This window comes from Corvus hawaiiensis, chromosome 13 (assembly GCF_020740725.1).
Source record: "Corvus hawaiiensis isolate bCorHaw1 chromosome 13, bCorHaw1.pri.cur, whole genome shotgun sequence".
Classification (NCBI taxonomy): domain Eukaryota; kingdom Metazoa; phylum Chordata; class Aves; order Passeriformes; family Corvidae; genus Corvus; species Corvus hawaiiensis.
This window is the reverse complement of record NC_063225.1, coordinates 21,192,656-21,206,225: the sequence shown is the minus strand read 5'-3', so window position 1 is coordinate 21,206,225 and position 13,570 is coordinate 21,192,656. Positions and strand designations below refer to the sequence as shown.

The 13,570-nt window shown below is 45.7% G+C and overlaps 1 protein-coding gene across 2 annotated transcripts in view; it reads left to right on the top strand.

The window, feature by feature from the left end:
- Positions 1-983: 983 nt before the first annotated feature.
- The window catches only part of BBS4 (Bardet-Biedl syndrome 4), a 35,066-nt gene continuing 22,479 nt past the window's right edge, over positions 984-13,570 (top strand). The window contains exons 1-2 of one of the 2 annotated variants that reach the window (XM_048318239.1): positions 984-1,050; positions 2,897-2,948. In XM_048318239.1, coding sequence (XP_048174196.1) covers positions 1,027-1,050; positions 2,897-2,948 — 76 coding nt within the window. In that variant the 5' untranslated portion in view covers positions 984-1,026. Of the gene's footprint in view, positions 1,051-2,788; positions 2,949-13,570 lie in introns of those variants that run through there. The other variant, XM_048318238.1, reaches the window with a different exon arrangement.

Here is a 13,570-nt window from a genome sequence, read left to right as displayed (position 1 = left end):
TTCCTTCTGTGGTATTTTTCGCCAGGCAAGTGTTCTCCGAGCCTCCTGCCCCTCTGCCAGCTTCCACGGGATATGGAAGCTGTGAAGGGATCAAATAAAAAAAAAAAAGCAGATCCCAGGCAGGGTTGCAACACGGGATGCTCTTTCCAGCTGGCAGTGGAGTCACTTCGGCTCCCTCACCGCTCCTACCGACGTTCCAGGGATGTGTTTTTGTCTCTCTGTGCCTGCTTTTCCCTTTATTTGCCCTGGAAATCAGACGTGAGGGAGTGCAGCCGCTTTCCCGATGCTTTTCCTGGCGCTGCTGGAGGGGTGGGATGGCGCAGGGCTGCGTGGGAGCGGCCCTGCCCGTGTCCGTCCCTGCCATTCCCGCTGGGAATTCTCCGTCCGTGCGTTGAAACACGTGAAAGCTGCAGCAAGGTGGGCTGGGGAGGTGCAAGCACAGAGGCGGTCGGTTTTCACTCCGTGTTTCCCAGAGGAATACGCCAAGGATGTGGGCACTCCACCCCAAAGGAACCGCGGTCTGTGGCGTCCTCCGTCCCGCTGGCTGCTGGCAAGCCTAAAGACAGTGTTACAGCCCTGTGCTGTGGGAGAACCTGCTGCTCTTCCTCTCCTCCGGGTTTCAGGCGTTCGCACGTGAATTACCTGGCTGGCTGGACACCGTCCCCACAGACACTGTGGAAATACAAAGGAAAATAAACAAACTCTGCCATCCCAGCCTCCCTCCCTGCTGCTACTGTGGGGCGGGGAGGGAGCGGGGCCACGGCTGCTCAGCGCTTCCCGGGCCGTCCCTCCTCACTGGCGGCCTCATTTCCCTCTACGCCGTGGAGTCCCCAATAAAACCTTCCAAAATCCGGACCTTTTATTATTTCTGTGGTTATTCGGGTGTTTTTCCACATTAAACGGGGGCCGGGGGGGGGAGGCCGGGGTCCTCCTGTCACCACCGCCACCTTCCCGCCGTGCCCCGCGCGCCATGGCCGCGCCGGAAGTGGCGGGCGGTCGCCATGGCAACCCCGGCCCGCCGCGGCCATGGCGGAGCTGCAGGACGCTACGGTGAGGGGCGAGAGCCGCCCGGGCTGAGGGGACCGAGAGGGACCGGAGGGGCGAGGGACGGGAGGGGAGATGAGCGGAGGGGAAAGGAAGTGAAGGGTGGCGGCGGCGGCAAGTTCTTTTGAAGAGCGAGTTTTTAATCTGCACACTTGGTATAGAAAACGTGAGGGAAATTCAGCCTTTGCTGAAGTAGTTAACGTTAATAAGCGATTATTAGGTGCTGGAATAGGGGAAGAGTAATGGAGATGGAGAAGGGACTGCAGCACAAGGAGTGGCTGGGGGAGTTGGGGGTGTGCAGCCTGGAGTAAAAGGAGGCTCCAGGGAGAGCTCAGAGCCCCTCCAGGGCCTAAAGGGGCTCCAGGAGAGCTGGAGAGGGACTGGGGACAAGGGCTGGAGGGACAGGACCCAGGGAATGGCTTCCCAGTGCCAGAGGGCAGGGCTGGATGGGAGATTGGGAAGGAATTCCTGGCTGTGAGGGTGGGGAGGGGCTGGGATGGAACTCCCAGAGCAGCTGGGGCTGCCCCTGGATCCCTGGCAGTGTCCAAGGCCAGGCTGGACACTGGGCTTGGAGCAGCCTGGAACGGTGGAAGGTGTCCCTGCCCTGGCAGGGGTGGCACTGGATGAGCTTTAAGGTCCCTTCCAACCCAACTGATTCCATAATTCCATACGTTTTTTGTGCTGGAGGGTGGTTGCTGTGAAGCCCTGCAGGGATCAGTACCAGGCCTGGGTTGTTCAGTGTAGTTAGAAATGATCTGGACAAAAGGATGAGTAGAAAGTTACTCAGGTGAGGAGGAAATAGGAGAAACTCCAGGAAAAGTCTTAACGGAGCTGAGTGAGAGGACTCAGAGTTGTAATGATGTGTGTGCAGATTGTAAAAGATTGCAATATATTAAAAAATGAGGTGTTTGTGCTGCTTATTCCTGCTGAGGATGGAGTGCTCGGAGTTTGGGAATTCTGTGAAAATAGCAACTCAGTTTTTCACAATAGGAATCAGAAAAGTCAATAAAATTTTAGAAACTGTTAAGAAACAAAAAAGTAAACAGTAAAAAAAAAAAAAAGGAAGAGCCTTTCTTGGGTTATTTTTCATGTCACAGCATCTCTGATCCACCCCATCTCCAGAAAAAAAGATGCAACTAGAAAATGTCCCCAAAACATTGCAATGAACAAAGCTTGGCTGAATCTCTGATTTTAAAAATTATTTTTTTAAGGAGAGGGGAGGTGACACAGGTATAAAATCCTGTGTTGTGTCTTCTCAAAAAGCAAAGTGAAAAATAAAAATACTTCCCTGTGTAAACCTGTTTCTCTTCTGTGAGGGTTTGATGGTTGATGCAAAGTAAGAAAATCATAGAAAATTGATTTATTTTCCATGGACTGGGAGCTCTGGACAGTGTTTGCAGGGGGAGGTTCCCTGCCCTCCATGTGGTGGGACATCCCTGTGCTCACATCCTGCCCACTCAGATGCTTCCCCGGGAACAGCTTTGCCCTAATTAACTTCATAAATATTTTATAATAAATGTTTTTGACTTATTTTCTGTGTGATCTCTAATGAGCTTCTTAAATGCTCCAGTATTGGTTTTTTTGCAAGGTAAAGATCACTTCCCAGGATGCTGCTGATCAGGAGTGACCCCACGAGCAGGGATGTGCTGCACAATGAGGGTGTTTATTTAATCGAGCTGTGGAACAGAAATCTCTGCCTTGCTTGGAAGGCCAGAGTTTGTCCAGCAGCAATGCTGCTATTTTTATGCCCTCCTTTGGGATTTGCCAGTTGTCCTTTCTGATTATTTTCTGGAACAGAGCTTCAAGAAACCTTGCCTGGTATATTTACTACTCCTGGTTTCTGTCTTTTCAGGTTTCTTCATCGCCAGCGGCTACAGAACCAACAAAACCCCGTCCTAAAAAAGGTTTGTTTGAAGATAAGATTGTGTTTCTTGGGCAGGTTGGTTTTAAGGTTTCTTCTATAGTGTGTGCAGCTGTCTAGGAGGAAATAAATGTCCTCTGGGAAAAGAGGAGACTGTCTAGACCGTAATTTGCTGAGTACCAGTATTTTTCCAGGGTCTCTGTGAGCTCAGTGCTGTCCCTGGCTGACTTACCGTAGCCACAGCCTGTATCATGTTTGCTTATCATCTGTGAGACTGTTTATTTTATTGTGTACTTACTTATGGGGCTGTTAATGAGTTTGAGCCTCATTTATCCTCTCAGATAATAAACAGGGGTTTGTTTTGGGTTCTTCAGAATGATGGCTTGCTCCGGAAATAATCTTGAGAGGCAAACATCATGTCTTGTGGGTGTTTTTTATGTCATGTGTTCCAATTTTTGAAGTAAAAGTGGTATCAAATCAGGCAGGTTGTGACTGATTTAATTATTGTTCCTTTGCTTTTGTTTGTTGTTTCTTTTTAATACTGAAAATGTGTTAATTCACTCAGTGCAAATTGTTGTTTTGAAGTCTTGGTTGAATCTGAACTGGAACAGGTACGATTTCTGTTGTTGATTCAAAATGTTTTACCAAATCCTGCTGGTTTTTGAGGGATCTGGTAAATTCTTCTGCCTCTCCTTTGCCCCTTTCCCTTGTTCTTGAGGCAGGACTTGTCTCAAACATGTGATGAGTGTCTCTCCCTGTGGCACTGCTCCCCTTCTGGCACAGATCTGGTCACTGCAGAGCTTTTATGCCTACCTGAGCTGAGCTTTTGGGATGGTTTTTAATGGACTCTCCTTTCTCAAGCGTGCAGAGGGCCCCATCAGTTCAGATTATAATTGAGAGTATTTCCTCCCAGTGCCAGAAGCAGTCCTCCTTTTCCCTTGCCTTTGCATTCAGGGAAGCTCAGCTGGTGAACACAGCCCTCTGGCCATTTTCTGCCCTGATGTGCCTGTCAGAGTAGTATTCCTTGGGATAGAGACTGCCTTGGGATAATGCTGGCACTAAAAAGGAGTAGGGTTGGTAACTGGGCACTGCACTGACATTCTGCCTAACTGGGGAATGTTCTTTGTCGTGCATGTAGGCCTTGGCCTTGGGAAGCTGGAAGAGCCACTTTGCTTTTGGGGAGCTCGGGCCAATCTCACATAGTCCCAATTCCTGGTAGAATTCCAGCCCTTGAGCAGAGTATGGCTGTCCTGGAGATCGGGCTTGAGGTCTCAGCACAAGCCCAGGCCTCTTTGGTAGCTTGCCCAGAGCTGAGGAGAAGATTGCTACTGCTTCAGGCCTGCATGCAAGTAAAAATAACTCCCAAATTTACTGTTATCTTGATCCTCAACTCTTTCAGAACAAGAATTACTCTAAAATTACTCTAAATTGGTTACTTTGAAGCAATTACTGTGACTTCCATGGAGACACTGATGGGCTCCCTGGTGAGAGGTTCATCTCCATCCTTTATTCCCATAAAGGTTATGACTCCCATCTCCTCATCCTCCATAACCCCCACCCTGCTCTGCCTCGTTGTGCAAGTCCCATTTATTTGTGGCTCTGGATCTCCCTTTTATACTGACACAACCCTTGACTCCAAGTAAACTATGAGGGCTAAAAAAAAATCCTCTAGCCTGTGACTTTTGTAATTCTCTGCTCTGTCCCTTAAGGTAAATTGAGGCATCTCCAGTGCCTGGCACACCTCGGGTTGTTCTGACTGAAATGCCTTGGAAGCCTTTGGGCTTTGCCATTTAATGTTTGACTTCAGTGCAGCAGGGAAAGCTGATTTGAGCTGCCTGATCGTTAATCTCTGGGAAATGAGGGCAGCAAAAAGATTTGTACTTGGAGTGATGTAACTGTGTCCTCTGCGTGTGGGTGGGGGACTAGGGGCATGGAAAAGAGGAGGAGGGAGAACGAAGGGATGTTGGATATGTTTTTGTGGAATTTGGCAGGAAAGAGCAGCATCTTTCTTCCCATGACAGCTGGAGTTTTTTTTAATAGAGTATTTGTAGAACATCTTAATTAATTATCGCATCCCGTTTTAGTTTGGCTGAGGAGAATTACGCTGAACTTTAGGAGCCGGGCTACACCAGTGCTGTTCGAACAGAAGACTGCTGCTAAACTTATTTTAAACTGACATTTTAAACACTGAATGGCCACTTTCTGTTGCAGCAAATTGCCTTTTTGTATTTGCATTGTATTTTCAAGCAGGATAAAGCTTCGGTAGCAGTGTTTTCTTAGGCAAGAGAGATCCTGAACTCAACATTAGCAGAAACAGGTCTGTGAAATGCAGAGACCATATGAACAGTTTGGTGTGGGCAAAATCCGTGCCCAAATAGAGCAATAATGGATGATGTGGTTGCACTCAGATGTAGCAGAGTGGGACCAAGTCATTGCTGAAGCCCTATTTTAACCATCACATTCAGCCTGTAACAGCTTGTCTGTGTTTGTACTGGGCAGGAGCGAGGTATTAAATGTATGTTTCTGAGAATGGAGTCTCAAATTTGCCAAAAATCATCGGAATGACAAAATCCACATGTGAGGTTTGTAGCTTTAACCAGAAGACCACGTTTTCGGTGATGCAGGTGTGAATACATTGGATATTTTGAACCTGAATTGAGTAGCTTCCCCTCACTGTTCCTTGCTTTCCTCCTATGATCCTGCCTGTGAGCCAAGAAAAAGTGGAAACCTACAACCAGTGTTTAGCAGCCTGATTTTATGGCTCTTGAAGCGGTAACGCCGAGTTGGGAGGCAGAATTTGCTCGTGACGTGGCTGATCCATCATGTGGATGCATGATGGGCTGCAAAAGCCCAAAAGTCGGGATTTGGGCGAGTCTGGCTTGTCAGCAGGCCAGCCCTCGGGGAAGAGGATGGGCGTTCCACGAGGGTGAAGGAGGTCTGAAGGTTCTGGAGCAGGTGGTGCTGGTGGCATCGGGTTCGAATCTCTGCATCCAGAGATCCGAATTAACAGCGTGGGTGGAGGCGACTCCCTCCGAGGACCTTGTGGCCTCTTGGTGACAATGGTTCCTCAGCAGCTGACCCAGGAGTAGCAAAACCGTTCATTGTATTGTCCTTTACCCCCTGCGGGGAGAGCTGCTCCGAAAATCAATTCCCTTTGTTGCTCCATCAAGATCCATAACCCTCCCTGTGCTGATCCCCAAGCAACTGAGGGTGGAATAAAGGGAGCTCTGTTCCTTGAAGCGATAAGGAGTTAATGTCAGCCTGCTGAGGTGGGGTTGTAATCTCCCTCCTGCATTCTAAATTAATCAGATATTTTCCTAAACGCTTTACTGCTTCGGAATTGAGATAGGCTGTCTCCCATCTTCCCACTTTCATTTTCCCACACGGGCAAATCAAGTCATTTTATAGGATCAGATAGCACTGGAGTGGAGAAGTGCTTTTGCCAGCTTGTATTGTTGATTTTTATGGAGCATAACTTGAATTTATTTCCCTTTATTGTGGAAAAAATGTTTAGAAAGTAAGTTCTGAGCTCTTGCTTGTCTAATAGCAGTTCAGAGGTTAATGGGACAATTTTAAATGCATTTGGATTTCTACATGAGTACGAGACCTCAGACTTTCTGAGATGCACTGATGGTGTTTTAATGATAAGGTAGAGTCCTAAATATGTACATGGTATAATAAATTCACTGAAGCAAAATGGATTTCATTTGAATCACTGGGAAGAACTTGTCCTAAAAATCCATTAATCTGTCAAGAATGAGAATTCTGAATTGTCATCAACCTCCTCTACACTTACCACAGGAAGGGTCAGGTAGATAATTTTCAAAATGAAAACCCTGTAAAAGTATTAGCAGGGATCAAGTGTTCTCCCAGGGCTGGGCACTGGGGTATTTTTTGGATCCTTTGTAGGTATGTTTTTTCTAGGGTTTGAAGCAAGGAATTAACTGTGACCTTTGGCAAAGTTCTTTGGCTTTTGCTGCTTTCCATTTATCAACCACAAGCTTGGCCTAATACCCAGTGACAGGTTTTGGATGCTGCAGGCTTTTGGTTAACAAAACATTTGGAGACACGAAATGAAAAGTCTTGTATAAATGGATATATTGCAATGCACTGCTTGGCCTGTTGGGTGGTGACTCTGGTTAGGAAGTGCCAGTGACAAGAAACAGTCTCAAAATGTGGCTCTTAGATAATAAATAATGCTCAGATTATGCAGAAATAGATAAGTGGCTTTTGATGAGCTGTCCTGTCTCTCTGCGGGTGGCTCCTGCTCGCCCAGATGAACCAGTGGGGATCCCTCCTGCTCCTGCAGATGTTTTAAGGGATTCTGTGAGTACTTAATCTGAAGAGCAGGAACTCTCTACCCCGAGGAGTCGGTTCCATGCACTTGCAGTGCCGATCATTTCTGAATTCCTGATGCATTTTCTTAAATCAATATAAATCCATTCTTTGAGCTGGCTTCAAAGCTGCCTTTGAACTTGTAAGAGTGAAGCTGCCTGAGAAATCCAGATAAAAACAACCCCCTTGAGTTAAATTAATTAATACTTCTAAGTGTGTCAGAAAGAAAAGGCCTTAGTGGGAATGTTGTGGTCAGGGGGAGCCAATCCAGCCCTTATCTGTCCATACCCATTCGCTTCCATTTGGCCACATGCAAGACAAGATCTTTTAGTCCATTTAAACCCCCAACCTTGTGGGAAGAAATTGGTTCCTAAATAAGCTAGATTAGTTGGTAATTACATCATTGTTTTATGTAAGAGTCTTGGGTATTTCCATCTTGCCGATAAGTCGGGAGCAAGCAGTGAGTGCTGTGTGTGATGCTCAGGATCTGATGCAGCTGCTAGTTTTGAGTAGTGAGATTAAAAAAATGGATTATCATTTCTGGGTAATTAAATTCTGTAATATCCTTCGCTTCATCCTCTTCTCCCCAAAATAACAGCCCAGTAATCCTTGCACTGCAAAGAGCTGGTAATATTTAAATTGGAATGTGCTAGCACAGCTCTGCCCTCTTGTGTGTGTACATTAATATCTGTGCTGACGGGAGCAGGGAATCCTTTGCAGGCAGCACAGCAGGGAACATTTTAGTGCCAGCTTTTAAAACAGGTAAATTCATTTTTTGAAGATTCTTTGAAAGTCCTTGGTGCCAGGCAAGTTTCTTTTGATTTTAAAGCCTTCAGCTCCAGTTTGTTGGCGTGCTGCATACAGATAAAATGGCATCTCCTGATGGGAATTTAAAAATAATTCTGTAAAAATAGTAAGTGACAAATTTAGGAAGGGTGGGATCCATCTTTCTGCATTGAGATCTCTCTGATGCAGAACAAGTCTCAGCAGATCACCCGTGCTCCATGTTTAGTCAGTGGAAAGGGCATCTGTGCCATTCCCTGACCTCTCCTAGCCACCTGTGCTGGGATGAATCCTTTCCTAAGGATGCCTGTTCCTCTCCTTTACCTTGGAGACAGCCCAAAGCAAGTCACTCATATCTTCATTTTCAGACACTTGAAGGAGATGCAGCTCACTCAAGAGTCAGAATTCCCGTTGTCTGTGCAGCTGGAATTTGAGCATCTGAGTCTTTCGTGACATAATGACCTGTTGGATTTAGCCCAGCTCTCCAACAGCATCTGTGGCACAGGAATGATGGGACTTGCTGAGCATGGAGCAGCTCACCGAGGGCTTTTTGAATAAAAACCATCTCCATTCACTCCTTCCAGGGCCTGTCCCCTCCGCTGCTGACGCTTCCAGCTGCGTTACACACGCTGCAAGTCCTGGGATTTAGTCACTGGTTTATTCATAATTCTCAACAATTTAGTTCCCTGCCTCACTGTGATTCATTTTTATACTCATAATTAGAAGGAGGCAGGGGTGTGCTTCTGTGGCTGTGTAATTAAAGACTGTGTCACTAACACATTTGTGCAGTAGGGAAGAGTGAAGGTGCACAGGCAGATGTTCATTCTGGGATAGACTGGGATTTCCCACCTGGAAAACTTCATCCTGAGGCAATGAGGCTGGAAGAACTCAAACTATAAGGTCTTGTGGTATGGAGTATTGAAATGTTTGCAAGACCAGCTTCTCTATTTTTTTGTATATATATATATTCTTATAATGTTCCTCCAGTATATCATTCTTTGGCAGTGGATGAAGCGAGGACAGGTTCTAGGTGCTGTTCCTTATGGAGTGGGAAGTTTCAAAGACTGTCATGGCTGGATTGTGGTCCTCTCCCTGTTGGAATTTTATTTTGCTTTCTAAAGGAAAAGCTTTTCTTACAAATGCCTTAGAACAACTTTCGTTTCAATTTCCATGTAAAATACCTCACTCTGTAGACAGAAAAAGACTAAGCATAGGAATTAAAGCCAAAGGAAGGATTAGAGTGGAAATCCCCAAACTACTGTGCTCCTGATGCTGGAATTAATGAGAAGCTGGTTATTTTGGGAATGCCTGGAGCCACTTCGTGAGGGAAATATCTCCCATCCCAGCGTTGCTGTGGGAGGAGACAGTGAGGAGCCAGCAGTAAGTATCTCAGACCACCTCTGCTGTTCATAAGGCATTTTATTGCCAAGCCTTTGCAGTGGTGTGCTCTGCTTCCCAAATCTGGGAACAGCGTTGGCAAACAGACACCCGGAGAGAGCTCAGACTCCACCCTGCCTACAAAAGCACAAAGCGTCAAGCAGGACATGGTTTAAACAGAGAAGATGAGAGTTGGGGCGTCATGCCAGGGCTTGGATCCTTGGGTATCTCCAAGTGTGGTGTCTATATTCTCAGGGACTTAAGAACTAACATGTAAAGTAGCCTGGGTTTTGGGGTTTTTCCCCTATTTTTTGGTTTTCCTCTGTTCTGAGCACATCTCTGCTCAGCAGTCAGTGCCGATGGTCAAAATTGGCTCGTGCAGAGCAAATAGACTTTCAATTCTTATTTTTCAGAAAGACCATACTTTTTCAAATTTCTTTTTAAGGGTATTTGTTACTAAATTTCTCTCCAGTGTTATTTGTTTGAATCAAATTGTAGCCTTGAATTGAGCATTATCAGGCCTGAATTAAACTTTTTACGCAGTAATGATCAGGATCATGTACTTGGGTTAACGTGTGTAAATCTCATCCCCCCCCAATGGATTCAGGACTGCACAGTGGTATCTCACCACTAACAGAGATTTCCCAGTAACCAAACTGGTTCTGCCCCTGGGAACCTCACTGGCACTGGGAGGTCCAGGGGATGACAAGCGTATGTTTATTTACAGATCAACCCACTTCACCTTAAGGTTGAACTTGAGCAGCACACAGTAGAAGACAAATAATTGAATAAATTAATTCTATTTATAAGGCAAATGAATTGAATAATCAGGGTATTTGTCTCATAAATGAAACCATCTCTCTTTGGAGTAACTCAGAACTGTAAATGTCTTAAATCAGAAAAAACACAAATCTGAGCAAGCAACTCTGTGAGATTTATGCAGTGCAAAGTAGCAAGAGAAAATGCCTTTATTTCCCCATGCCCTAGAGTATAAATCAGATTTAAGATACAATTTTGAACTCTTTCATCTATCCTTGGCTAATTTTCCTGCAGGGGGAGGTGGAGAGTCAGAAACGTTGCTTTTTTTGTTGTTTAAACCACTGTTTTCCAGCCTCCTTCCAGCTTTCCCTGCACCTCGTGGAGCCATTAAACCACGGGAGGCAGCTCTGGGGATGAGTTACGGCTCCTCGCCAGCGCCGGGCTCTGTGTGATGAGTTTTATTAACCCCAGCTGACTGTAAATAACGAGCAACCACACGGCTTTAGGGCTTGATTTAAAGGTGTTCCAGCTACAATTTGCAAACGGGAAAACAGAGGGAAAAGGGATTAAACAGAGAATGGCTGCAACAGAAAGCTGCTCCTTTTTTGTTGTTGTTTATATCCATTTTAGAGGGATTTGTGCACACAAACACCTCTATTCTCACATATATTCACTCACACATGGTGAGTGAAATACAGCTCGTAGAGGCTCTTCTGAGTGCTGGGTTTTGGGGTTATTTTTCATTATTACTGAGTTTTGAATACATTAACGGCTCCATTTTCAAACTCCAAGGATGGATCTGAGCGTAGGAAGAGCAATGTTCCTGTGCTAGTTTTCTTTCAAAGCTCTAATGTATTTATACTGCCACAGTCTCAGGAAAAGAGTCTGAGGAAGGAAGAGGATTTCTTGTTAAATTTGGCTCTGCTAGAAATTTGTAGGATGCTCCTCTCACACCAAGGCAGTCTGTTAGTTTTAAATCTTGATAAAAAGGTTGATGTTAGAGCTTACAAATGCTTTCTATCCATTATCATACCTTGTTTTGGAAATCCAGTTCTCTGCAGTGCTGTGCTGTTCTATTCTGTAGAAGCTGTTTGAGTGTGTGCCCTATTATTTTAATGTTATTTTTGCCCAGAAGATGCCCATTCCCTCCCTGACACTGGATTTACAAACGGTAGTGGAATTCCTGGCGTTGGCAGCTTGTGAAGCTCAAGGCAAAAAGGAGACAGGCACAGATGGGCTCATCCTCCCAATCCATGTTTATTTAACATGGATATGAGAGCACAGAGCTGCGTTTGGGCTGTAACAGCAGCTATGCCTGAACCTTCCCCAAGCTCTGGGAGTGGAAGTAATGGTAACCCTGGCAATAATGTCAGCACACGTCCGCAGGAGGCTGGGCTGGGAGCGCGGGATGGGGCGGGCGGCGCTCCGCAGAGAATTCCCTGCATTGCCCCTCACATGGGGATGCTCTCCTGCAGTGCCAGGTGAAGTGGCTTTATGCCATTGGGAGTCTGCCCTTAAGGCAATGACCAGAGCTACTTGGAAGTGGGGATTGAATCTCCAATCCGATCCAATCCAGTCCAATCCAATCCAGTGCTGCTGTGTGTCCAACAAGCCTTGCCTGATGATGGGAGCTGATAACCTCCATCCTTCTGGCTTTGTCCCAGCCCAGCTTCTTGCTTTGATTTCTTCAGAGCAAGGTGCAGTGGTTTTAAACTGCCAGAGGGCAGGGTTAGATGGGATATTGGGAAGAAATTCCTGGCTGTGAGGGTGGGGAGGCCCTGGCACAGGGTGCCCAGAGCAGCTGTGGCTGCCCCTGGATCCCTGGCAGTGTCCAGGGCCAGGTTGGATGGGGCCTGGAGCACCCTGGGCTAGTGGAAGGTGTCACTGCCCATGGCAGGGGCTGGGACTCGATTATCTTTAAGGTCCTTCCAACCCAAAGCATCCTGTGATTTTAAGATTCACTTTAAGAAATTCTTTTGGGCTTCTGCTGCCTCAATATCAAAATGTCACAAATAGAGACTTGAGGAGCTGCCTGTGTGTTTGTTAGTTTTGAAAGTATCTCTGTGCTTGGATGATGCTGTTTTGCAACATGGAATTTTGAATTAGAATTTGGAGAGGGATAGCTGAGTCCTTTTGGAACACCTGTCTCATGTACGTGGTACCTACCGTGATGGATCCAGACTGTGGCTCATGAAGCTACTGCAGAATAAAAAAATTAAAAATACTTCTATTTAATTGCCTTTCCAAAGCTTTCTGCCCTCTCCTTGTGCTGTATGTTATGTGTGCTTTAGGTTATTGTGGATTTTGGGCAATAACAAGTTCTTCTTTGTGTCTTCTTGAGTCTTCTGCCCTTTTGCTACTCTTGCCCAGGTTGCTGCAGGTTGGGTTCAGAGTTGGAAGGGGTGAACTGGGGCTTGGACCCTTTCCAATAATCTGGATTGGAAGGAGGGCTGGGCTCTGAACTGTTTTTTTCCTCTGAGATGACTAAAACATGTTCTTGAGCCACTTCTTACTGCTGGTGCTTCAGCAATCATTTCCCCTATGAAATCTCTTAAGAGCTTCTGGGGTTTTTTTTCCCCCCTCTTCTTTTTACAGCAATTTAAAGCCCTTTTATTAAATCTAAACCCTACTGTTTGATAGTTCATCTCTAAGCTATAATTACCCAATATGAAAATGCAAGCACAAAATAATTTCCTAGGGAGGTTTACACAAAAGGGAATAACTCATTATTATTTTTTTCAGTCCTTTGAGAAAATCTATAAGAGGATGAATAAAGGGAAGAGTGATGATGGAGCAGCGTAGATACAAACCTGATGATCTTACTCTGATTCTGTCAGGGTTTCCGCTCCAGTGGCTTCCTTAAAGGAGCATTGTCAGAAAGAAAAATCACATTGCTGGAAGTGGCTCGTGCAATCAATCACTGGCCAGCGAGGAGGTAGGGAATCAGATGGATTCCCTTTTGAATTCAATCAAAACACACTTCAAAGGCATTTAATCATATATTTGCTGCCTGACTCCCTGGTGCAGGACTTTTGTAGTCCCACAAAAGTGAGGCCAAAAGACAATTATACAAGTTATAAACTCTTTTTGCTGTAGATACCAAGTTTTTTGATAACTCTGTTTTCCTGGACTGGCCCTTGGGCAGATTGATTTACAGAAAATAATGGCTTTTTGTTTCTTCACTGCTAGAAGGATCTAAACGACGCTTTTCCAACCTGTGCCTGGATTATTGCTAGAGGTGACAAAGAAAAGTGTGTCTTCATATAGCAGTGACATGGGAGAAACTCCTGAAGGTCCATATGTTGAAGAAAGTGTTTTATTCCCTTTCTCTGGAGCTAGAAACCCAAATAGCCAGGGATTTGTATTTCCATTTTCTTCAGGAGAATGCAGTGACCCGTGGCACTGCGAGAG